Raw genomic sequence first — 26,864 nt, forward strand, 5'->3', positions numbered from 1 at the left:
AAGCGGCCGCAGTACAAGGGACTTAGTCCCACCCCACTAGCAATAAAAAAAAAGAAGGAATAAATTAATATCGGCCAAGCTGGTCGCGGTAGCCGATCGGTCTAATGCATCTATTGTCTTCGCTCGCTCGGAAGCCGGGATCGTGGGTTCGATTCCCTGCTCACAAGGCATGGATATTTGGTGTGTTTGTGCGTTTATTCTGTGTTTATGTTGTCCCGTGTTTAGGTAGAGGCCTTGCGACGAGCTGATCACCCGTCCAAGGAGTCCTACCGTCTGTAAAAAATGATCATAAAACTGAGAAATCAGCCCTGTGCTCCAGAGTGGGAGGAAGAAGGGAGAGAGAGAAATGTAGACCAATCATTTGTCCTTGTATTTAATTACATATTCATGATATTGAAAAATGTTGCAAATTAAATTTTCAGGACGTTATTGGGTTTAAATTTTACATCATGCACCACTTCTTTATATAAGTAGCCGATTTTGAAAAAAAAGAAATGTTGAAGAACGATCTGATTTTCGAGAAGAGTTTAACTTGAAGCGTAAGAAAAAATTAAATTCTCCAAATAACACATTACGTATACTCATATGCAATTTAATGTATTTTCACGTTTTATGTGGTGTGACTATAGGCGGGGTATAAATTTATGAGTGGATTTATTGACCACTTATACATACAACTCGTAAATGAAAGTAATACAGCGCTATCGCTGATCTCCACATTTTACAGTTTACTGTTACACGCACACTACGGTTCTCAGTCTTCTCTAGTCGTATCCTGGCAACGGATTTCAACACAGTAATTAACAACATTCTCACTACAACTGCAGCACTCTTGCAACTCAACTAACTCTCAGTTGCCATCCCCTCTCGATCATCTTCGACTGCCATCTCAAGAGACTCCCTCATTTATTCTTCAGCTGGCCTGGGATCCTCGTTATATAGCCTCGGGGAGGATCCTGCAGAAAACATCATTTCCATCGTTATAGCCCAACAATATTTCGATTGTTGGTTACGTATGCGTTGCAGCGGGAACGTGTTTTCCCAGCCATTGCCTAACAATGAACGTCTACTCTGGCTCCACTATTCCGGTTTTCAAGCGTCATGTCACAGTATTTAATATTTTCGGTGATTAAACATTCAGATGGACAGGTGGACATCTCTGTTATTCCTTCGCGTTATATTTTTCATACAAGGACCACAGAGATGAAGGTCGTGTGAAGGAAACAAACTGCCTTCTTATTATAATCAATTATTTGGACATTTTCTTCTTCGTAATTTATATTTTTCCTTGGTTAGAACTTTAATGATATCAGCGAAACCAGTCATTCGTCCTTTCACTTGAAACTATAGAATTTGAGTGGTGGTTCTATCACTCTTTATCGAAGCCAATTGTCATCCATACATTTAGTAACGAGATTAAGAATGGTGGAGCTGTGCCTCCACTCCGCAATATATCTTCATAGCGTGATGCTTAATTAGTTAATAAAGTATACGGACAACTTTACATTTACATTACATAGAGCTTCACGGGTTCTTATGTTATTTTAAGAAAATGTATGGCTATTAACTGAGAATGGTACAGGAAATGCTACCAGATCATTTGGATGAATTTGAACGGAGTATATTCCGAATCCAATGCAGACGCTATTTTGAAATGCTAACCTGCTGGAGATTACTGGTATCATAATATTACTTGTAACTGAAAAAGTGTCGAGACTTTTCACTTCTTTGTAATACATTGAGTTATTTAGAGAAAATATTGCAGTTCATGGATAAAGAGCAGGTTAATGTTTCACTTTTCTGGATATCATTTAGGTGTCTATTCCTTACCAAGAACACAAATAGTCGTTAATCTTTCTTCGACGAAATGCCAAAACTTTGATCTCTGCAACGGGCATGTTGCCTTGGAAGCACTCAGTGGAATAACAAAATGGGCTCTTTGCTACGAATTGCGCTGTAATTTCTGTTCAGGTCTGGTGCCCAGATGTGATGGACATTGTTTCGTACTTGAGTTCATACCACCTATAACTGAGGTTGATAAAGGAAGAAAAATGGATTAAGAAACGGAGGAAAGAAAGAAAATAATTAAGAGACAAATAAGTAAAGCGATATCCTATTCTGTTGCAATCGTCACAACTGAACTATTCTCGCTCTAAATTATGGCATGAGGACGCAGCTCTGTGGTCAGGTGGAGTTTATCCCAACTGCGGCCAATCACAAAGCTCCATGGATTCGTCCAATTCTTCCGATTCAATGATAAGTTGCTGAGCGACGCGAGGAGGTACTGAACAGTGTTGCAAAACATGTTTTCTAATACGAACAAAGATTAAGTAAATTCTGTTCCACCCAAATACGGCACTGTTGAGTATTTGTCCTTAAAAATGCAAACAGGTTTACATTAAAATAAACTCATTGATATGGATCCATTCAATAATGGGTGTCAGCTTCTGCCGTCAGGTGGCAATCAGGCTTACGTTTTTCCGGTTGTCAATTAACATACGTAGATTTTGACTAATATCCCATAATCTTTATACAAACCCTTAGATATATATCCGCGCCACGCCAGTTGGAACGAGTTCTCGGGAATGCCGATAGAGGGGCGATTTGACGGCTCATTATAATAGCTGCTGACATGGCGTACACGCGAAGCAAATAATTACAAGGAACATAGGAGAGTACAATTCAGCAATGATATTCTCATCAATAGCAGCCCCACTGGAAATGTCCATATGGTTACCGGGCACACAGCCAGATTTACCATTTGGTCTCACCGCCAACATGGACCAACTTCCTCTCCTCAGTGTTCGTCCTCGTCCTTTGTAACTGCTCTCGTAACTAGGCGATCGTTACCGATGTGCCATGGAACATAAAGCCACCTACATGTCCCGATGATTCTTTGTCTGGTAGCCGCTTAATGCGTGAAGTAAGCCTTTCGCAGCCTCACAGTAGTACTCGTAAGTAATAGAAAGAATGCCCAGATCTTTCTTTTTTAGCCTCGGATGAAGGACGGGTTACAGGTTGGACCTGATATGTATCTGAGCCTATTCCAGGAAACTCGACAACAGAGTGCGACGAACCCTACGGTAAGTCCCGACTTCTTGCCTCGGCAAATTATTCTGACCCGCTCCTTAGATTGCTCTCAAGGGTTGCGCCTAACTAACTAACTTCATGGAGCTGAGTTCTTTTTGATATATTAATCGACTGCATGTCTCATCCCTCCGTTGTCTGCTATACACCCCACATATACCCTCTACGATTTATTCTCCATAATGATGCCTGGCAAAGAGTACAAATTATCAAGTTATTCGTTCACTTGTTTCCATCCTACTCTTTGTAGGGGCACGCGATAACGTAGGTGGTTGAGGCACTATGCTACAAGCAAGAAGGTCACGGGGTCGATTCCCGATGATGTCATTACATTTTTTTTCAATTGACCTAATCCTTCCATCCGCACTACGGCCCTGGATTTGATTCAGCCTCGAACGGAAATGAGTACCAGAAATCTTCCTGGGGGTTAAAGGACCGCCGGCGCATAGAGCTGACAAATTTACCGCCATCTGTGAGACGATTGTCTAGAAGATGTGGGAGCCTCGACGTCTCACAGACCTATGGGGCTTCACTGCCTGTTACAGGGATAGCTTTACATTTTTACCTTTTACCTACCATTTGTTAACTTCTATCCTTTAGGTCCAAATATTTTTCTTGTCATCCTGTTTTCAAACACCCTCAACCTGTGTCCCTCCCTTAGGGTGGCAGTTCAAGTTTAATATTTCGTTAATCCAAGAGATTAGAAAATGTAATCAACACTATACTTTACAACTCAACGTTGACAATGGCGATCAACACTCTTTTGATGGAGAACAGATACTTGGCCTGAGGCACGTGTCCCCAGCAAATTGAGACGCTACTACACGTGTATATCAGCACATGCGTGTACGCTTGTACCTTGTACAACTCTAATGATGGCTGTAACAAATGACCCTTCACAGACATGATAGACGGGCTATTTTCCATTGTTCTTTGTATGATGAGTCTTTAACCAAGCCATAGGATGTGTAAAAATACAGTTCTCCTCTTGCCTCACAAATACTTCATATATGTTTTCAACTGCAGACAAGTAGTTTTGTATGTGTATTTTTTTAATTGGTCGTAGGCGTTGATACCCTGTAAATTGGTGGCTCATTTAGGCAAACATGTGGCCATCGTACAACATAAGCACAAATTCAAAATTACCCTTCCCACATTTCATGATAGAAGACTCCCCAACAATTTTGTATTGTCCTCAATATACAAATGTAACGTTCTATCTGAGCATCATGTTGAAGTGATTGATTTATTCTCAATTTCACGAAAGTAACTTTTGTAGTGTTTCATTGTTTACGTGGCCACGGCCACACTGTCTCAGTTTCGCTCATTATTTTACTACTTACACAATATTGTTGTATGAAGCCTGAAAGCCGGAATGATGGAGCCAGAGCGTAAGTCAGTTCCTAGCCTACGGCTCCCCAAACACACGTTACCGCTGCAACCAATAGAGGCGGAAGAGTCCATTGCTGGACAATTGTTCGGTAAGCACCGTCCCGTGGCAAAGGTTTATCAAAGAAAAATAGAATAACACAGAAACTGTAAGACATAGTGACATATTCAGTACGCCCCGAAGTTATGAAAGAGTTAGTTCAGTTCTGAGCCGTGAGCCGTTGTTAATCGTTCGTTATTCATAAGAGAATTCAGTTTTCAGCTGTGGAGTGTTAAACAGCGGACAACGGAAGCTGATGAAGTGATCAATTTGTAAATCGGAACCAAGTCGGTCACAGTGCAAGAGAAGACACTCGTAGTCCAGTAAGGATTGGAGTGAGTATTGGACAGTCATTGATTGTGAGATGTCATAATTTATTGTAATTGTAAAGAAGGCGGAAATAAATCCAATCATCCAATCCAGAGCCCGTTATATTTGTCACGTAAGCACCACGTAAGAGATAATATATATTTCGGCCTTACAAGGTCATCCTCACGAAATTTTTATGTTTAAAATAACCACATCAAAAATGTACGTCTAAGAGCAGTTCCATTCACCGGCAGAACATCAATAGTGATGGAACATTAATAAAAAGACTACCCCGGATACCAAACGGAAACAAGTTTATGCATCGTAGCATTCACGATCAGAAAGTAAAATATTTTCATTATTTTTTCCCCTTGGCACTACAGCCCCAGTGGGCCTAGACCTACCTCCATGAACTTCTCCGTTCACTTCGGTTTTTCTAGATCTTACACATATGGTAGGACTCCTTGGGCGGGTGATCAGCTCGTCGCAAGGCCTCTACCTGTATACAAACAAATAAAAATGCACACACACAAACTAAACATCCATGCCTTGAATGGGATTCGAACCCACGATCCCGGTTTCCAAGCGAGCGAAGACAGTACATGCTTTAGACCACTCGGCTACCGTGACCGGCACTTTCATTATTACCCATGTCAATTAAAAATATGTTTATCTATTTTAACCAATTATAGATTTTACCTTACTTTTAACTTAACTATATTTGGTGCCTCCCGTCCAGAGAATTGCTGCAGTGAAGATTATACGTAAGATATACATGAAGATGGCATTACCAGGCCGGATCATATTATACAAATATTACATAACTGATTCCATGGAGCTGAATCCTTCTTGAAAAGCCGCCAGTCGCTCATTCACTCAAGAACTTCCCAAAATTTTATGGAGCCAGAAAGTTCATTACCGTGTTCACAAGACCTTGCCATTGGACCCTATCGTGAGATAGACGAATCTCGTCTATTTCACCTCATTCCGTTTCCCTAGGAACCATTTTAATATTATCCTCCCACTTATATCCCAGTCTTGCTAGTGATCTCTCTCCTTCTGTCTTTCCCACCATATCCCTATATATTCCTCTTTTCCCCTTGTGTAATACATGCTCTATCCACCTAATCCTCCTTGAATTGATCATTCTAATTATTCGTGGCAAAGTGTACAAATTATTAAACTCCTCATCTTTTATTAGAAAGAGAAACAGTGGATTAAAATGAGTCACATTCACACAACCATCGAAACTCTATGAAATTTGCATAATGAGACTAGCAGTAGACATTAAGTGATTCAAGTGCAGTGATCATTTTAAGCCGAATATCATTTCTTGTGAACAGACCAAGCACCTGCCAATATTTCGCAAAGAATTAGGTGGCATGAACTTGAGAGTACTATCATGAAGACCATAGTGCCAGAGGCTCTGACTTGGGAAAACTATGACAGCATTTGGAATATATTCTTCTTAGCATGCAGTGAAGTGTCGTAGGGTTGCTGCACAATACGGCGAATGAACAAGGTAGAGATGGTTTGTTATGAGCAGGGCCAGGATTTTTATGACCTGAAAATATTTAAAAAAGACCTATAAAATGACCGAAAAAAATCCAGAAAAATGACCTAAAGGAGAAAGAAAGAACACTTCGCTTCCATATTATTCACATTTCAGAAAAAATATGAAGAAAAATTCCCTAAAATGGTCAAAAATGACAAGAAATACCCTTAAAAGTCCAAAAATTTACCAAAAAATTACCCCCAAAATGAAAAAAAAAAGACCTTAAATCTAAAAATGTCAAAAATTACCTATAAAATTTACATTTCTGTAACCAGCAGCTCATATCCGAGATTTATATATTTAAGAGCATCACATAGGATGCAAAGAAAAAAAGATGACGTCATCAAAATCCGGGCCCTGGATATGAGTAATACCACAGCCCCCATCATGTACTATATATATATATATATCAGTTAGACGGGATGTATAGCATTCTTTCGTTTCTCCATTCTCTCCGTCTGGGAGCTTATCACCAGGGCATCACAGTTGAAAGCGATCCTTGGCCATGGCTATTTTGATGCTTGGAAAGAGTTTGATATGTGAAGCATAATCACTAAGCAGCACCACGACAGTAAACAAAAAAATATGGTCTACAGCGATTTGTATGCCTACTATTCGTAGGTTGTCATAATAAATTAGCATTTTCATTATTTCAATACAGTTTATTTTAAGAAAGAAAATATACCGAGGGCGTTCGAGAACAGGATAGTGAGAAGAATATTTGAAGCGAAGTGGGCTGAAACAGTAGAAGGTTGGGTATAAAACTGCATAATGAAGATGTTAACATTACTGTAACATCAAAAATTAGGTATGCCGGGCAGTTTAAATGTCTTCAGGATAGAAACTGCATTCTTCATGCATTTCTAAGTATTTATAAAAGCGTTCGTCTTAGGCATTCCCGAAGACCTTCTGTGTTCTAGTGCCATGGAAACGATAAAACCTCGATCTGTTTGCTGTCTGTATATCTGTGTATCCCCCGTATCTTTTGAATGCCTGAACGAATCTTTAGAAAACTTGGCATAGGTATCATGGCAACTGAGCTCATCTCAACAGCGTACTTCATACATCCATCCCACCAGTCTGTGTGTGTATGTGCATCCCTCTACCGTTGCTAGGCAACGGCTCGATAGAAACATTGCCACGGCAAAGAAACCATACGCAACAGTAGAAAAGATGTTAGATACGTCTTTTCTATGCGGTCCATGTCGTATGAAAAGAAACTAGGCAATTTGTTCTTCCCAGAATTCCTTGCTTCTATTTCGAAATGCTATTTTCATGCAAAGTTTTATTCGGAACATGTGAAGAGAACTGACTATACGGGAGACGCAGACGAAGTTGGAGGAAATTATTGAAGTTGATATTAAACGAGCAAAAAAATATATATAAAGCTGTCCCTGTAAGGGTTCAATGGAGGTACATAGGGTTGTGAGACGTCGAGGCTCCCACATTTTTCTAGACAGTCAGCTCACAGATGGCGGTGAGGTCAGCCTTACGCTCCAGCCGCTCTTTACCTCCAAGAAGATTTCTTCTCACTTCTGTTAGAGGCTGATTTGACCCCAAGGCCATGATGCGGCTGGAGAGATTAGGTCAATTAAAAAACCAATAACCTCATCAGGAATCGAACCCCCGTCTTTCCAGCTTGTAGCATGAAGCCACAAAGAACTACGCTACTGCGTGCTCCCTTAAATAAGTGAAAAGTGAGGTTTTGAAATAAGCTGAACTGGCCAGTGCTTGGATCATGTAAACACAGTAATGACGCTTCTGGTTCCACAGAAGGAGGAACATTTCTTGACGAAGCAACGGACCGTCAGTCTCTCAGGTAGGACTCAATCCTATGCATTTAGGATGCTACTTAATTAAGAAACAACAGATTTTAGGCGTTGGCCGCGGTCAGCTGTTGATGTTAATTCAGCTTTCGGTTGTTTACACCGTGTGGATATGGGCAATGTTGCCGACGTTTCGGAAGCAAATGCTGCCTTCATATTCAGGGTCGAATTTATTCACACTTAAACCCTGAAGACTGAGACAGCTTGTACCACAGAAACGTCATACTTCACAAACCCAAGGTTTAAAAAAAGTTGATTATATTTTGGTCCGTCCTGCCCCTACAAATCCACTTGTGGTCTCCATTTTTATGTTCTTTAAACTGTGGAACCGAGATGTCTCCTGGTGGCGCCATTATCATGCCAAAAGTAAAGTCGATCCATTTAAAAAAAAAGTCCTTCTTTTAAGTGTGATACAACAGTGACTGCTCTCAGTAAACAAGAAGCCTAAAGCAGCTTGTGTTGACTAAAATCAACAGTATCTTGATCCAGCCAGTCCAACGCTGAGCTGTTACAACGGGTGGAGTGACACGTAACATACTCATATACAACGCTTCTAGCTCGGGGCTTAAGCATCTCAGCATTTACATTTGAATAAGGACGAACCGCCGTGAGAGCGAGGCAACTCACACTGCACCTGTGTTCTGCGGGCAATCTATACGACAACTGCGAACTAGACGGTACGAAGCCACGGATCGAATAGAATCTGTGGATATTATTCGTATGTCATTCAGCAGGAAAACTGAATCCAAAACGCATGCGAGCTCTCGTGTCGCTGTATAATGACGACATTCGCAGCTTGTGTTCAGGTAACCTTTCTTTACCTCTTAGGCCCTAAGACGGACAATTGACAAGTCTTTCGTAACTTGTAACTTGTCAAATGCTACGACAATACTCAAGTTAGGTCATTTTCGTTTTCTTTCACATACTCTCAAACTCACTATTCAGAATAGTCTTTCCTCTTGATGGTATTATAATCCTTATGTTGAGGACTCATCGCTGAATACACAAAAACACCAATTTAGTTAGTTATTAGAGAGGGTGGGTTTCCCCATGCACTTAGACCTGTAGTGGTCTATTGTGCTTCCCTCTATGATTTCTACCAGTCTCTATATCCTACCGGTGCTGGTGCTTACCATCAGTCCCGTCCAGCCAGCGAGACCGGCTCTACTAGCTGAGAGGTATCTATAATGCTTCCCCCATCTACCGGAGGTATTAGTGGCTGTTGTTGGGCGGCAAACGTCCGCAATTTTACTCAGTGACCTCCTTTGGAGGTATGAGGTTCTTTTACGTGCCGTAAAGCTACGACACGGGACCCACGGCTTAAAGTCCCTTCCGGAGGACTTGTTCCCTGAATTTTTCCGCCCTTAAAAATTCGACGACCTCCGCCGGGTATTTGAACCCGCGTACTACGAGTCATGAGGTGGGAACGTTACCTCTAGACTACGGAGGCCGCTAAAAACACCAATTTAAGATAAAGGCTGTGATATAATGAGAAGTTCTGTGGTTAGAGTCTTGTTACATTCCTTGCAGAAGTCTGACAGTGTTTTCAGTTTTAGCTCGAATGTGGTCACCACTATGATCGCCTGCATACTTTCTAAGTAATGATCTCCATGAATCTTGCACGAAGGCACTGGTTGTTAAGTTGTATAAACAAGAACCTGATTCGGCGGCACCTTGTTTCAGTAGTTTCAAATTTATTGGCAGGATTATAATCTTTTACGGGAATTTGCTTTTGAAACTAGTTCTGTTTCTGATACGACGTGTGTAACTTATACGTTGTTAAATACTAGCCAAAGTACAACTATTTCATTCTGGGGTTTCTTGCATTAACTTTTATCGGCAACATGAAATTACATACCTATTGTCAAGTGTTTATGGCTATGTGACTAATAACAACGGGTTATGAATTGAATGGTTGGATTTATTGAAGCCTTCTTTTGCAATCAATCTTAATCAAAATCAATTTTAGCGCTATCGCTATTCCACCCACTTCACTAAATCCTAGGACAAGCTAAGGCTTTTCATTTTTTCACTAGTCGTATCCTGGCAACGGATTTATAACACTCTCACTGTAACTACAACATACATCAAGTCTTCTTTTCGCGGCTAGCTCCGTTTTACTCTGTTATTCTCCGCTATACATCTTTGTAATCCCTCGATTCTCATTCTAGCTCTTCCACAACTGCCAGCTTCGAAACTCGACTCCCTTATATCCACTTTGCACGGACCCAACGGAAAACATCCTGCATTTTTGACCAAGCCTGTTTACTGCGTCGTTGCCTAGCAACAGATTTCTTATTGTTCCGCGCGTCTGCCTCTGCGGGAATGTGTTTAGCGACCCGTTGCCTAGCAATGGGCATGGTGAGTACCACATAGAAAACAATTCTTACGATGACTTTTATATTGTTTCATGCACGTATTTTGGGCGTAGCCTAGAATGAGTGTGAATGTCACACTATTAATACAGTCATATTTATAGGAGCGTGTAAGCCCGTTCTTAAGTTTTCTATTATTTACTGCCGTGGCGCCTGAAACTGATCACTTTATGGCAAGTAACTACACACCTGTCTACATAGACAGCTTTGGAGTATGAAGCCGATTGTAATTGCCTAGCAACCACGTCAGAGAAGGAGAGAAACTGAGAACGCTGTACAAAAGGTTTCGGTCGAGTAGCTCAGACCACCAGCCTTCTTCTTTAGTTAATATTGAATAACGTACAACCCCACCTGAAAGTACGTAATACTGAAAGGCTTGAATACTTTTGCTTTCGAGGCTACTTCTTAAAAGCGAGTGATGCAAAATGTATATGCTGCTTCCTTTTAGCCATCTCCCAGCTGGCCGTAGAGACCTTAACTAAGTAATCAACTTAAGTGCTATGTTACATCATTCAATAAAATAGGTAAAGCTGTCCCTGTAACAGGCTGTGGAGTCCCATAGGACTGTGAGACGTCGAGGCTGCCACATTTTCTCTAGATAATCGGCTGACGGCGGTGAGGTTGTCAGCTTTAGGCGTCGGCCGGTTTTTACCCCCAGGAAGATTCCTGTTACTTATTTCTATTAGAGACCTAATGGACCCCAAGGTCATAATGCTGCTAGAAGGATTAGGTAAATTGAAAAATCCAACCAACTCATCGGGCATCGAACCCGCGACCTCCTGTCTTCTAGCACAGTGCCTCAACCAAATACGCTACCGCGTGCCTACATAGCTAAATTGTTATATAGTGTATCAGTATCCAAGGAAACGTCTATCACACAGCAACGGGCTGGTTTCCAAGAATCCATATTTATGGAAATGTATTTTTCACTCGTGTCCTAGCGATGGGTCTAAATGTCAGGTCAGGCGAGCCAAAATTATTGGTTTGTAGAGCACTAATGTTTTCATGTTTCCGGTCTTTTAGATAATTTGTCTTGGTTGCGTAGGCCTATAGTATCCGCAACTCCCACTGACGAAACGTCACAAATACTAATTTTAATTAATAAAATGGCTAATTTCTGGACGAAATATCTCGTTCGCAAAATTATGGAAATAGTTAAGTAAACTTTAGATGTGTTATTACACCTTGTAAGTAATTTATATTTATATTCAGGAACAATCCCTTGGACCAAATCAAACTGAGGTTTGATAGTAAGATGTAATAATTGCATTTCTGTCCCATATACCTCAGCTGGTTCACGGAAGGTTCAGTGTAGCTTCCCCTCAAGTTTCCCTCTAGTAGTTCATGTGTAACGGCGAATATTTCTCGTGTGAAAATAAAACAATTCTCTTGATGGTTTTTCGCGATCGTACTCCTTATTTCCCCAGCACGATTCCCTCTCTGAATAGAAAGTAAACCTTAATCCTCTTCAGAAATGTTTTTCATGACTCTGAGATTACCATAACAAACAATTACCAGCTTCACGACTGTCTCTGCCCTCAACCGGCTACCTAACTCTTGCAGAGTACAATACTTTTTCGGTGCCTCCGTAACCAAACCAGTTTTCATGGCATTTAAAATGGCCTTGTTCTTCATTATTAATTATTAACTACTGTAATTTTCCGAGTTTAAATATTCTGTTGTACCGGTTCTCACGGTCTCTTCGCTTGCGGATTTCTTATTTTTCCTTCTACCCTGAAGATGGAGGCGACACACCACATCTACACGGTGCCACATCCCAGACGACTGCTTTATTCATAGTCACCGCCGTGAAAACCTCAAATTTTACATTCTCTTATAAAGTTCGCAAATTACATTGTCTTATAGCGAATTTTTACTTCTACACTCAAATCTAACGCTGGAAGATTATGTTTTTTAGGCTGTTCGCGGTAAAATTGTTCCTCTGCTTTAAGTAAGTACAGCACCCTGAAGTGTTTGGGAGAGTGGAGCTATGACTTCAAGGATTCTGAAATCTGTGGAGTTGGTGGGGGGCGGGGAGTGGTGATTATCGCGTTCCGGTAATCACTCGATAGTAGACTGGGTGGCCACTATAGACGGCCTGGATAGATTGATGACGAATTTCTGCCCCATCAGGAATCGAAGACAGAACCACAAACTATATATTTGCAGCTACGCTCTGAATGTATTCACTGCCCGTGTCTATGTGCTCACAGGTCTATCGTCCATCCGTACGTTATTAGGGCCCGTTCAGTGGCTACTAAAAATCGGATTTTTATTTTGCTACCACCAATCAATACTTTCCTTTACTCTTAATGGCAGTAACTGTCAATTGCCAGTAACTAACTCCATGGAGCTGAGCCCTTCTTGTGAAGTCGCCAATTGTGCAGCTACACAAGTTACAGCATTGTATGGAACGCGAAGGTTTATTACCTGTTCACAAGAGCTCTCCTCTGGACCCTATCCTGAGCCACAACGATCCAGTTTATAACACCCCATCCTATCTCTCTAAGAAAACTCCGTGACCTGTAGTCCGCAAGCGAACTATAGCGACCGAGCGACCGCCGCTTTTCAGTGAAGTTAGTGCCAACTTTAGCGGAAAGAGGGTGTCGCGTGGTCATCGCAACGGATTCCCACGGCCGTTAATTTCGGTTTTCTAGACCGGAATCCGTATTTCCTTGAAATAGCTCCTCAATTATCCTCACGAGGCTGAGTGGACCCAGTTCCAGACCCAATACTTCTCAGAAAATCTGGTAACCCCAGGTAGCCAGGTAGCCTGGCTACCCTGGTAGCCAGGAACTCTGACCACTAGACCACAGAGGCGGTCTCCTATCTCCCTAGGATCCATTTTAATACTGTCCACCCAACTTTCTCACCAATATCCTATATGCATTCCTCTTTTCCCTCATTCATTTACCATTTTATCTTTCTCTATGGCTCTACAGCCCTTTTGATGTCGGCCGCTTTTTCAGTTCCTTAATCCTATACACAAACTGTAGGACTCCTTGTACGGGGGATCAGCCCGTCGTAAAATCGCTACCCACCCACAAAACAACACAAACACAGGATAAACGAACACAGATACAGACAGCCATGCCTCGAGGGTGATTCGAGCCCAAGATTCTAGTGTTTGAGCGTAAGAAGGCAGTCCATGCATTAGACCGCGCGGCCACTGTGATCGGCATTCATTTACCCCTAACTATATGAAATATATAGAGCAATATATTTTCTTCCAGCTGTCAGTACGTTTTGAGGAAGAAACTAGTGAAATGCTACATTTGGAGCATAGCTCTGTATGGGGCTGAAACATGGACACTTCGGGCAGTAGATCAGAAACATCTGGAAAGTTTCGAAATGTGGTGTTGGAGAAGAATGGAGAAGATCAGTTGGACCGATTATGTGAGAAATGAAGAAGTGTTAATTAGAGTCAGTGAGCAGAGGAATATCCTACATGAAATAAGAAAACGGAAGGCTAATTGGATTGGTCATGTTTTACGCAGAAACTGCCTTCTAAAAGAAGCTATCGAAGGAAAGATAGATGGGCGGATAGAAGTGACAAGAAGACGAGGAAGAAGACGTAAGAAGATGCTGGATGACCTTGGGGACAGAAGAGGATACTGTCATTTGAAGGAGAAAGCTCTAGATCGCATTAAATGGAGGAATTGTTTTGAAAGAGACTGTGGACCTGTCGTCTTGACAGATTACTGATAATGTCAGTACGTTAACTAATTTCACTTAATACAAAATTTGCAACAGTAAATTGAGAGAGAATAAACAAAAACAACAAAAACTCCGTGACCTGTAGTCTGCAAGCGAACTACACTTACCAAACGACCGCCGCTTGTCGGCGAAATTAGTGTAAACTTTTGCGGATAGAGGGTGTCACGTGGTCAGCACAACGGATTCCCACGGCCGTTAATCTCGGTTTTCTAGACCGGAACCGCTATTTCCTTGCAGTAGCTTCTCAATTATCCTCACGAGGCTGAGTGGACCAAGTTCCAGACCCACTACTTTTAAAAAAAAATCCGGTAGCGCCGGGAATCGAACCAGGGGCCTATGATTCTGTAGGCAGGAACTCTGACCACCAGACCTCAGAGGCGATCTTAACTGAGAGAGAATACTATAATAACGCTGTGAGGACTGAGCAGGCCACCGGTGTCTGGACCGTCTGTACCCAGATTCCGTATGGAACCGCAAATACAGCTTGAGCTGACCTGCACGTTCTGTTAATACCCAGTATCCTTTGCTGCGAGGCTTAAAGAGAGAGGCTTTACATTGCGTCAGTAGGACTAGAGCCACATGGCTTGCGGCCGCCGAGAACAAAACAATGCATCTGACCTCTCTCTGTAGCTGCCACTCCTGCCTACGGATTGGCAGTGTTGTAAAGCGGCGGTGTGTTCCTAGTCACAGTTCTCGGTCATTTCACTCCTTATTGGTTTTAATTATAGCCTAGAACGGAGGCTGTTCGACGTCATTACGCGTTTATTCGTTTAATTTCCATTCTTTTAATTAATTGGCTTAAAACAAAGCTACGTTTTCGAGAAGTAAAGCGTCCATACCTTCTAAAAGGAAACGGAACTTTATTTTCAATACAAAGAAAAGAAAACATTACTACCTACCAACCTACCATTCGGCGCTACAGCTCTGGGTGAGCCTTGGCCTCCACTCCAACCAGTCTCCACAACCAATACGTGCTGCCATAGGAATGGACCCACGCATGTTGACCCGAGGCTGGTTGTTAGGTTTCCGAACAAATTTATTTTTATAGGACTAAGTTGTTAACCTCATGCCCAACCCCCAACCTGGAGGACCAGGGTATCTCTCGTAGTCTGGACTCTACCCTTTTACATTTCCGGCATGGGTGACCCTCCCGGTAGTTAAACTACCGTCGGAATAGCTCACCAGGACACAGAGTCACGCAAACTCCACCACCACAAGATGGAGACACCTTTGGGGAGAAAATATTACTAGCCAACCTTTAAAAATCTGCCTTGGTTTTGCAGCAACAAACTGAGGCTTCGTACAGAAAGAAAGCGAAGTGTGAGCGTACGCGTTCCTGCCAGTTCATGGAAGGGATTCATATTCTTACCCTTCAGAACACTGTTAGAGGCATCAAATGAGGAAGGATGAGATGGACGGGCGTGTAGCATGGATAACATATGAGAAATGCATATAAAATTATAATTGTAAAATCCCAAAGCAAGACGCTGATTGGAATACTAGGCTTGGATGAGAGGCCAATATTAAAATGAACAGGATCTAAAAGGGTGGGCTGGCCCATGTGGCGCAGGATGGATGCCAACTTTAAGGGAGAAGTGTTAATAAGATAACTCACGAACATTCTGATCCCATAAAGGCGTGAGTAACTGAGCGACTATCAGCTGAGCAAGGCGAACAGTTCCATGAAGTTAGAATGAACCAAGTCCATGTCACTGTCTTGCTGTCCTACATGTTAACATCAAACCTGATATGTCATAACATAAATTTCCCCTAAAAGCTTAACAATTTAAACCCTTCCTGTAATATTGTGATGCATATGCCCATTGCTAGGCAACGCCTCGGTAAAAGTATTCCCGAAGCATACTCGCTCAACAATAGAGGATCATCCATTGCTGGGTGACGGACCAATAAATACACATTCTTGGCCAAAGAAGACGTCGTTTTCCGTGGGGTCCATGCCGAGGGCAGAGTCAGAGTACTGGGGAGAATTGAAGGAGTACAATGGAGTAAACGGAGTACGGTGGAGTGAAGTGTGTCAAAAGTCGAAAGTGTCCAGTCGGAAGAAAATGACAGTGTGTCAGATAGTGATTTGTGAACTGTTGTAATCAGTTGCAAAACGGTCCAATAAATTGTATCATCAAATCCAAAACCCGTCTTATTAGTCACGCAAACCCCTGACACGTGACAATATTCGTTATTTTACCGGGGGAAAGAGTTTAGCTTTTCAAGTCTCGTGTCTTTAGTCATAGTAAATAAATTCGGAGAAAAATAAAATATAGAGAACAAGGAAGTCTGTATGAACGAGCATGATACAGAACATCCAATATCTGACAGAGGATGCTAAAGTTGTGCGCGACACAACTGTCTCTTCTTAAGCGAGAATCAGACCGGAAAATGTAAGAGAATGCAAATGTTATGGCCCAACTTTTAAATCCCTGTTTCATAAGACGCAAGGGAACTACCAATATTATAACACGGCCAACGGACGTAAAGAAATATGATCATATGAAACTTTATTTTCTGTACTTTATGGTATATTGGGCCTGCAAAAAGAACAGATTTCTACTACGAGTTTTCCATTTAACCCTTTGGATACTGAGTTAAACAATTTATGTTGGATTTGAGGTTCTCGTAGCTGTACCTATGAAGAGTTCTATCCTCTGGAATATAGCGCCTTGTAGTCCGCTTTAAGTAAGCTGGCGTTCGGAGGAACGTATCACCTCCTTCTTCAGGATCGATGAGTAAACTAACCAAGGAACCAGTCATGAAGCAAAACTTATATCCCCCCCAAAAAATACTATTTAAAATTAATTTTTTACGATACAGAAGGCACACTGCTTCTCCAATATAAAAAAGGTAAATGCTGTTTAGGAAAATAACCGCTGTTTATTTTGAGAATCATTCGAAATATGTAAATACACTGTAGATAAAATTCATAATTATCATTTGCTAAAACAGTGGAACATATTGCTACCACTGTTCCTGAAACGGTTAAGGGCGCCGGCCGCCCTTTACCTCCCAGGAATATTCCTGGTACTCATTTCTGTTAGAGGCTGAGTGGACACCAGGACCATAGTGCGGCTGGAAGAATTAGGTAAATTAAAAAAAAAACACCTCATCGAGACCCGAACCCGCCACCTTCCGGCTTGTAGCATAGTGTCTCAACCAACAACGCTACCGTGTGCCCCATCTCAAACTGTTGATATTCACATGGAACTTGGAACGGTAAATGTTTACAACCAGTAACTGAACTTTTATAGCCTCGGGTTGCATCATAGCTTTGTCTCTGTTCATCCATTTTAATAACTTGCGAAACAATTGACAAATGATCATGAAACTCAGTAAGGCATTATACCATTAGAGGCCACCCTACCCATGTAATTTGCATATTCTACAGCAAGTAATACATAAACGATGCGCATGCGAAATTCTGGAGTGAGATTGACATCAGCGATATTTAATACTGGCCTACAGTCCTGAAATTTGTGGAATATGAAACCTTACGGCAGTTGTATGAAATTCGCTTTTGATTTTCAGCTTAGTGTGTGGAACTACTGAGCTAGGCATAAGGAGATACATAATAAAGACACAACTGTTTATTAAATAATTTTAATAGTTACAAAAATGGCGAGGATGCAAGATGGTGAGTTTAACATATGTATAACAAGTTTAACGCGGTGAGAAATTCTGCTAATGAAGATTATACACAGAAAAGTATAATTAAATTATTTAAGTACAGTACTAGGGATTGGGCCGGTCACGGTAGCCGAGCGGTCTAAGGTAGTGCTGTCCAACTTTCTTATGTACTCGGACACAATTCACTGATGCCTACGGAGGTGCGGGCGCCACCACAAACTACTACTACTACTANTTGGTCTAAGGCATATACTGTCTTCGCTCGCTTGGAAACTGGGATCGTGGGTTCGAATCCCACTCAGGGCATGGATGTTTAGTTTGTGTGTGTGCTTTTTTCTGTGTTTGTGTACAGGTAGAGGCCTTGCGACGAGCTGATCACCCGCCCAAGGAGTCCTACAGAATGTGTAAGATCTAGAAAAACCGAAGTGAATGGAGAAGTTCATGGAGGTAGGCCTAGGCCCACTGGGGCTGTAGTGCCAAGGGGAAAAAAATTAGGGATTAGAGCTCTTTTTTGCGTCGCCGCATAAATTAAAGCACTTGAAGGCAACTAACACCCAGAAGCTCTTCATAAAATTTGTATTAACCTGTATTGACGAGCATAATGTAGTACCTTGAGAAGTCTAGGGATTGGTGGACATGGAAGAATCAAGGACAATCACAACTCGTTTGGTAGTTTCCTGAGGGCATAAAATTTTCATATTTGTTTCGCTGTTCTTCTTTCTCTGAACACTTCCTGCAAAGCCTAAATCGAATTACGTGTATGAATTGTGTAGGCTTATTAGGAGTATGTGAGGCTTAACCCTGGCAGTGCATGTTCCTGTGATTTATAACGCAATCGTGCACACGTGCATTAGCGCCCAGTTTTTGTGTTCGAGTTTCTGCATACTGTACAGGGTGTAGCTTCAATTCAGTTGAGAACTGAGACTGGCTGAGAGGAAAAAATTTGGGTTGATTTTCTGGATATTAACCCCGATATTATATGTTGCCCTGATATCCAGGTATGAGAAAACTTATTACTTCACTGGAACGTGTTAAGGTTTGAGAGTTTTTGAGAACCGCCTCCTGAGAGGAGTATTTGGATTAAAGAGCGCGGAAGAAGCGAAAGAAGAAAAAAAGAACTTCACAGTGAAGAGCTCTATAATTTGCAGTGTTCACAAAATAGCATTCATTCATTTTAATTCATCAGTGGCTCTACAGACCTCAGTTGGGTCCTGGCCAATTTTTCAGATTCATAATCCTATTAACAGTCGTTAGGACTCCTTGGACGGGGGATCAGCCCGTTACAAGGCTGATACCTACACACAGAACACCATACGTACAGACATCCATGCCTCGAGTGGGATTCGAACCCATGATCCCAGTGTTCGAGTGGGCGAAGACAGTTCATGCCTCAGACCGTGTGGCCACCGTGGTCGGCACAAAAATCATTAAGTCGATCAAATCAAGGGGCTGAGATAAATGGGGTATGAAAGACACACAGGAGAAATTAGAAATATATTTAAATTTTAGAAGGAAAACGTGAAGGGAAGAGACTACCGTATTTACGCATGTATAGGCCGCACATTTTTTGCCAAAAATTCAAGAGGAAAACTGGGGTGCGGCTTATATTCGAAATATTCGAAATCACCCTTCATTTAAAAAAAATTATATTCATAATTAGTAATACAGGGTGTAATACTCCTGAAATAATATTCCAAGAAAATTATTTTTTCTATAATTTCTGTCTGAAAATTGTGCTGCGGCCTATACAAGCACGCGGCCTATACATGCGTAAATACGGTAATTTGGAGACACAGGGTTGTGAGACTTTGAGGATCCCACATTATCTAGACAATCAGCTCAAAGATGGCGGTAAGGTTGTCACCCTTACGCGCCGGCCGTGCTTTGCTCCCCAGAAAAATTATTTATTTAATTCCTGGTACTCATTTCTATTAGAGGCTGAGTCAACCCTAGGGCCATAGTGAGGCTGGAAAGACTAGGTCAATTGAAAAAAAAAAAATCCAATGACCTCACCGGAACTTGAACCCGCGACCTTCCGACTTGTAGCATAGCCCCTCAACCAACTACGCTCAGGGTTGATTCAAAATTTAAAATACTGAAAACGGACAATAAGGTATGAGGTTTGATAGTGTGTACAGAATCAGATGGTTCAGGATAGTGCCAAGTGTAGAGGTCCTGTGAGCACGACTTCCGTGTTGCACAAAAGCGGGGAATTTCCTGACTAGTTGAGCTACTATCATCTTCTTAAGACAGACACGAGTTTGTCAGTTCTGCATTTGTGGTGGCACATTTCAGATACACATGAGACAAAATTATTTCACATAATCGGGTACACAGTGCCTAAATATAAATTTTTTTTTTGAGTACGAAAGCAAACAACATGAAGTTAGCAGCAGGTGAATACATTAACAGAACCTTGAAATCAGGACCAGCCATGGACACATGGCTACCTAACTTGACCCTAATCGAGTTAACTTCGTAAGGAAAGCAAGACGTGTAGGCCTATTCGGTGCACCAGACCAAGGTCAGCAACACGACGCTACGAACATATTTCACTAGTCCTTGGTTCTATTAAACTCCTGATTCATTTCATTCCTCCTACGAACTATGTCCATAGTTGTGAGGATATAAATTCTAATTTAAATTGTGTATCAACTAATTTATGGTCAGTCTTGAGTGTCCTGTTATAAGTGGTTTCATGTAGTCTAGTTCCGCATCAGAACAGTTCTCGAAACCCAAAGATACAACTAATGACATTTTTTTTTTTTAATTTAATGTTGTCATGCGGTGAATATTTACCCTTCTACCCAGAAGATGTAGTTACCAGATTTTGTTGAAACGTGACTAGTTATCTTCTAAGCTGCACGCTGTCACCCCAGAATACAGTAATATGAATATTTATTTCAGTACAATTGTAGTATACGTAGGTCAGTCAAAAAGTTCCCGGAATTCCCCTGCAGACGGAGAACGAGCAATAAGATAGCGCACACACTGTTGTGGTGGGAAGCTCAGCATGTCTGCTCGCAGGCGCAACAGGTCTGGATAGGTTTCAGTGTGCACTGTCATTACTGTTACTCGTATGTCCATGTTCTCTAATTTGTAGGTCCACAGTTCATGTCACGCTGTTATTAAATGCCAGATGTGTTTTTGCATGTTGAAATAATTCTGTGCACAATAGCAGAAAGGCGAAAGTTTAATTTCGGAAGAGGTACACACAGACAAACTTCTTAGGTCAAACAAGAGAACAGCTTCTGCTTTCATGGCAGGCGATTGGGAAATCACGTTTATCCCTACGTTATGCGGGTAAGACCTGGGGGCCAGCCATCGAGCAAAGCCGGGTAACTAAACTTAGCCTTGCATGTAGATCAGGGAGCATTTGGAGCTATGACATACAATACTCAAATTTTGTATTTTATCAGATCTTCCTCTATTTGGAGAAAAGATAGTTTCTTGTGGGGGATTTACCGTAAAAATCCTTGTTTCTTTTTAAAGGTTGACGAAAGGTTTTCTTACATAGTATAACAGTATTTTCTTGTTGTGTTGTGTCCTTTTCGGTCGGTTTTTTATCTTCCGTTACGCTGTTCATATCTTCTTGTGAGCTTTTCTCATTTACGCAAATGCTCTCCTGAAGTTCCTGAACTGTCTGCATATGATTATCCTCACTTAACTTATTGATCTCATCAGATTCACGTGTTTCCATACGTTTGTAATACAACCTGCATTTCATGAAACTCGCACCATCCAGCGTCTGTTTATTTACACTTGCGTAACTATCCACATCCTCCTTATCTTTACATTTTAAGGCTATCGGTAATGCCTTATTTACGTGGAACAAGTCCTTTATCACTGAGGCAACTCTATTTGCTGTTTGTTCCTTCCCTTCAGCGTTTAAGTGAAACCCGTGCCCTAAGTCCACAGTTATCACTGACAAAATTTTATGCACCTTTCTCTGTCTTCCTTGTTTCCTATTAAATAATCCAACTTCATAATTTACACACTAGTTAGGTGCAAGATCATTTCTATGGGGAACATTTATCACACTAGCATTAGTATGTGCATGTGAACTTACAAAATCTTTCAGCGCACAAATACCCATGCTGCTCTCATTTCCCCCAACATCATTTGTACCTCCCCATACTAAACAAACTTCTCTCTTGGTTAAAGTTTTTAAATCCAAGCAAGTCGTTCTAACCATTTTTTTTTCTAGAATGGATCCAGGTTTTTTAATACCTACGAGGCTCGTCCACAAAGTAAGTTTCCCTGGGGCCTTTTACAGAAACAAAACACAATTTCATGGAAATATTTATTGCAACAGATACAGCAAGTGTTCAGCTATTTTTCAATATAATCGCCACCGAAAATGAGACATTTGTCATACCGTGGGACCAACTTTTGAATACCTGTGTCATAGAAGTCTGCCGCCTGGGATTGGAACCACTGTGTGACAACCATCTCCGCTGTCATACTCAAAATGTATATTTCAAATTCGTAGTTTCATCTATCCTTCAGGTCCTTGGCCAATCATCTTGCATGGCTAACTCCAATTACTGTAATTTTGTTTTTTTCTTACTTATTCTCTCGTTTTTCTCACATAATTTGACCTCAACTTCGTCGTCTTGTTGACCACAGTGTCCTCATGAATTTGATTCGATAGGTAATCCTGGTTTTGGGGGTTATCAGCATTCATTCTATGTTCATACAAGATCCTGATTATCTGCTGCTCAGATTTTAATCCCGTTGTAACCACTTTTAAACAATTCTTCAATCTAAAACAATCTGCACGCCAAATCTCTTCACTTACATAGGGATCTTGATCCAATTAGCTAGAAACAAAGTGAAGTCCAGCATCTATTGCCGCCATCCTGTGAACAGTGTCCCAGCATGGATTATGAACAAAGCAGCCAACGTCTGGCAGAGGCTAAGCTAAAGCACAGAAATCGCCAAAATATGGATGTCAGGTGTAATGCATGTTACAGAACCCTTGCCGAGTTTGGTGAAGTGCCCTACCCTGCGAGGACCGGACCACGGGACCCTGTCCCTGCGCTTGAGGGCAACCACCGGATTCCTAGAGGCCCGTTTCCAGTGTTCCGCGGGTTACAGGCTGAAAGGCAGCCGCTCGTCTCTCTGTGTGGATGGACTCTGGAGCGACTCCGTCCCTCTCTGCATCCCTACCAAAGGTAAGCACACGTTTGTAGTAGCCTACATTTCAAGTCACAGTGGACGACTATCCGTAAAATATAATATTTCGTTCTGTAGATACACACTACACCTCGGTGTATAACATGTCGTTATATTTTTGGTAATGGAGTTTGTTGAAATGCAGAGTACATAGCAAGTGCATGAGTAGAGTGCTCATGTCGGCAGCTCTGTGGCTTATTTTACGGCACTGTCAGTATCTAGATCCAGCCGTGGGGATTCGTTACGCTGACCACGCGACACCCTCTATACGCTAAAGTTGGCACTAACTTCGCTGAGAAGCGGCGGTCGCTCGGTCGGTATAGTTCACTTGCGGACTACAGACCACGGAATTTGTCTTTGTTTTGTCAGTATGTAGACCATATGGGGTCGAATGGTAGGATGAATCATGAGCGATACATTGGAAATCATTTGGAAGGAAGCTGTCTTGACCTAGGAGAGGTATTATCCTGGATCTTGTGCGGAGGGACTGAGAAAAGCCACGGAAAGCGACAGTCAGAATATTTGGTGTTCCGGCTGACATTCGAACCGAGCACCCAGTGGATACCAGTTTGGAGCCATAACGTTACAACATTCCGCTTGCTTTGATGCTGATGATCGGAAATGTTCCTTTTCGGTTCAGGAATATTACTACAAGGAGCGCATTCAGTAATCTGGAATTCAGTAGATAGGCGTCCTCCCAATTAGGCCAAAGTGGTTCCGTTTTGTTCCTAAATATAGGAAACCGATATAGGAGAGAAACCTCAACTGATGAACTGAAGAAATGGAGGAAAGTGAATACGGGAATAAGAAGAAGTTCGGGACTGCAGTCATAATTCCTGCTTTCCTATCAGTCAGAATTTCACTCCATAAAATGTTGTGTTATTGTCATATGTAGATAATATAAATTCGTAATCTAGCAATATAATGCAATACTTCTCAAGGGTTTCTTTCCTGTGGGCTACAGCCCCAATTTGGGCCTAGGCCTACCTCCATGAAACCCTCCGTTTCACTTCGGTTTACTAGATCTTACACATACGGTAGGACTCCTTGGGCGAGTGATCAGCTCGTCGCAAGGCCTCTACCTGCAGACAAACACAGAAAAACGCACACAAACATCCATGCCCTGAGTGGGATTCGAACCCACGATCTCGGTTTCCGAGCGAGCGAAAACAGTGCATGCCTTAGACCGCTCGGCTACCGTGACCGGCCTTCTCAAGGGTTAGCATATTGGATTTGTACGCAGATGCTATGAACTTGTACCATAGCCAATTCAGAATATATTATTGCTTAATTTTTCTACCAGGAAAGCAAGGAAACGTTCAAATGCCTAAACAACGTGTCTTATAAGATGGCAGCTAAGAACTGTAATTCACAACTTATAGCTTAATTTGACGTAACTGCAAGCTTAGCTAAAGCACTCCGCTGAACATTAAGAATAACTTCGGCTCCGCTCGGCTCACTTCGGCTCCGCTCGGCTCACTTCGGCTGGCGAGGGGGGGGGAGGGGCATCATCCATAGCTCAACATGTCACAATATATTCAGCTTTAGAAATCTGTCGAGAGAAATTGAATTTCATCACTTGGTATAAAAATATTAAACTGTAAAATAAGTAGACAGTTTTGTTATTAAAAATCCGGAAATGGATCCATTTATGTAAATTTCTTTTAACGTGGTGATACTGTAAGACATAATGATATATGAACAGCTTATACTCTTTACGTAAGCATTGTATCAGGTATTTCTAAGGGGCCCAACTGAGTAGGTTAAACCTTCCCTATACACCTGAAGACGGAGACAGATCCAGTCTCCGAAACGTTGTGGTTTTTTGTCTTTTTATATACCGGACGATGGGTGAAGTCCAAAATAAGCCAAAAGAAGTACAGTATACACCATCGTCAGAATCCTTTCAAGTCTATCCAATTGTATCAGGTGTTTGTACTCAGATATTTGGGTCAGTTGATGACGCACGTGACGGCGAGACATGTAACCTTCTAATACGGTGTAACAAAAAGTCCACAAGTTTTATAGACGGAATGAAATGTATCATAGCGATCATAGATCACATAAAAGATGAAAAAGCGCAAGATTATAAGCAATATTTCTGAATTCCATGCCAAACCTCACGTATCTAGCACTAATGGTCAATTAGTTATCGCTTTAAACCGAAAGCTAAAGAGCCCATAGATTTCTTGCAGCCACTATTTAGTTGTTTTATATTCTACAATAAGAAATCGTTTTAATAAAACTTCGTAAGAATATTTTCTTGAAGGTCTATTGCTGTACAGAATTTCAAGACAATAAATTAAATGGTATGGCCTCCTCTAAAACTGGTGCTTCCGTCATGTTATTCCCAGCCGCAAGAAATTAAAAAGTACGAGGTTGCGGTGACCTCAGATTGCGTAAAGCTGACACCAGATTTCGTGAAGTTCGGTTAGTTTGTTCAATAGCTGGAAGGACAGGCACACACAGACAGACACACATATGGCAGCATGGTGAGCTCATATGTTTCCTTTATATTCTGAAGAAAGGAAAGCGAAAAGAAAAGGAAGGCAAATCACTTGACCAAGGGAACTCATTACTTAACTGTCTGTTTCCTTCCTTTGTCACAGTTTCTGAAATGGAAGCTGTATCGAATAAGATGAAGCAGTGATTTTCGTTCTGTTTCTTACACTGCAATCTTCAGCTTCCCAGTAGGGGCGGCCGCGCACCAACTGCCTCAAGACAAGCATCAGGACACGAGACAAAAGACGCAGTCTTGCTTCATTCGTGATTTGTCAGCATGAAGCTGACGTCAGCGTCATGACTCAGACCGGTGTGCGGCGGTTTTCATAATCTCATTCGTTTCAACTTTGCTCCTTTCTTTGCGTCATGTCGCAGACATCGTGTCTTGACCGTTACATGTCTTAACGCATGCCGGTGTGGGGCATACCTAAGAGCACCTTAACTGTATGCATTTTTTTTAATTGGTTTCAGCTTGTAATTCCTGTCTTTTCCTCCTTTTATGAGCGCAACAAAATATGGCGGCAGCGCAGTTTTTCTCTGATGTCGCATTATCCCTGAACGACCGAGCAGACAGTTTTTGTTATCTGCCATTTTTCCCATAAGACTTATCTTAATTGCTGGCTGCTGGAGCGCGGCAAGGTGTGCTGAGACAAAGACCGACACAATGGTGAATGTGCATTACAAACTCAGTTTGTCAGGACAGCACATCTGCACCACGACGTTGTAGAAACTGATCGCATTATGCTTTGACTTTGACAAGTGGCCCGTAAAGTAAGTAAAGCTATCCCTGTAACATGCCGTGAAGGCCCATAGGGTTGTGAGATGTTGAGGTTCCCAACTTTTCTAGACAATCGGCTCATAGATGGCGGCAAGATTGTCAGCACTACTCACCGGCCGCCCTTTACCCCCAAGAACAATCCAAGAATATTCCTGGTACTCATTTCCGTTAGAGGCTGAGTCGACCCCAGGGCCACAGTGCGGCTGGAAGGATTGGGTCAATTGAAAAAATCCAGTGACCTCATCTGGACTTGAACCCGCGACGTTCCGGCTTGTAGCATAGTGCCTCAACCAACTACGCTACCGCGTGCCCCCCAGGTGGCGCGTATCTATAGTAAGCTAAAAGGGTCATATAGAGATATACAAGCTGAAATGCTTAGGTAAAACATTCACGAATTCTGTAAAATATAAGCAAGTTTATGCATGTCTGGGAACAATATTAACAGAGATAAAGATCGTAATGGGATGAAAAG

General features: G+C 41.8%; 1 protein-coding gene across 1 annotated transcript in view; it reads left to right on the plus strand.

Moving 5' to 3' along the window:
* LOC111872498 (fibrillin-3) overlaps window positions 1-26,864 on the plus strand; it is a 136,802-nt gene that overhangs the window by 25,957 nt on the left and 83,981 nt on the right. Inside the window, exon 2 of the mRNA XM_023866478.2 lies at window positions 22,911-23,111. Within this exon, the coding sequence (XP_023722246.1) occupies window positions 22,911-23,111 (201 nt within the window). The remainder of the gene's footprint in view (window positions 1-22,910; window positions 23,112-26,864) is intronic.

Source organism: Cryptotermes secundus, unplaced genomic scaffold (assembly GCF_002891405.2).
Source record: "Cryptotermes secundus unplaced genomic scaffold, Csec_1.0 scaffold537, whole genome shotgun sequence".
Lineage (NCBI taxonomy): Eukaryota > Metazoa > Arthropoda > Insecta > Blattodea > Kalotermitidae > Cryptotermes > Cryptotermes secundus.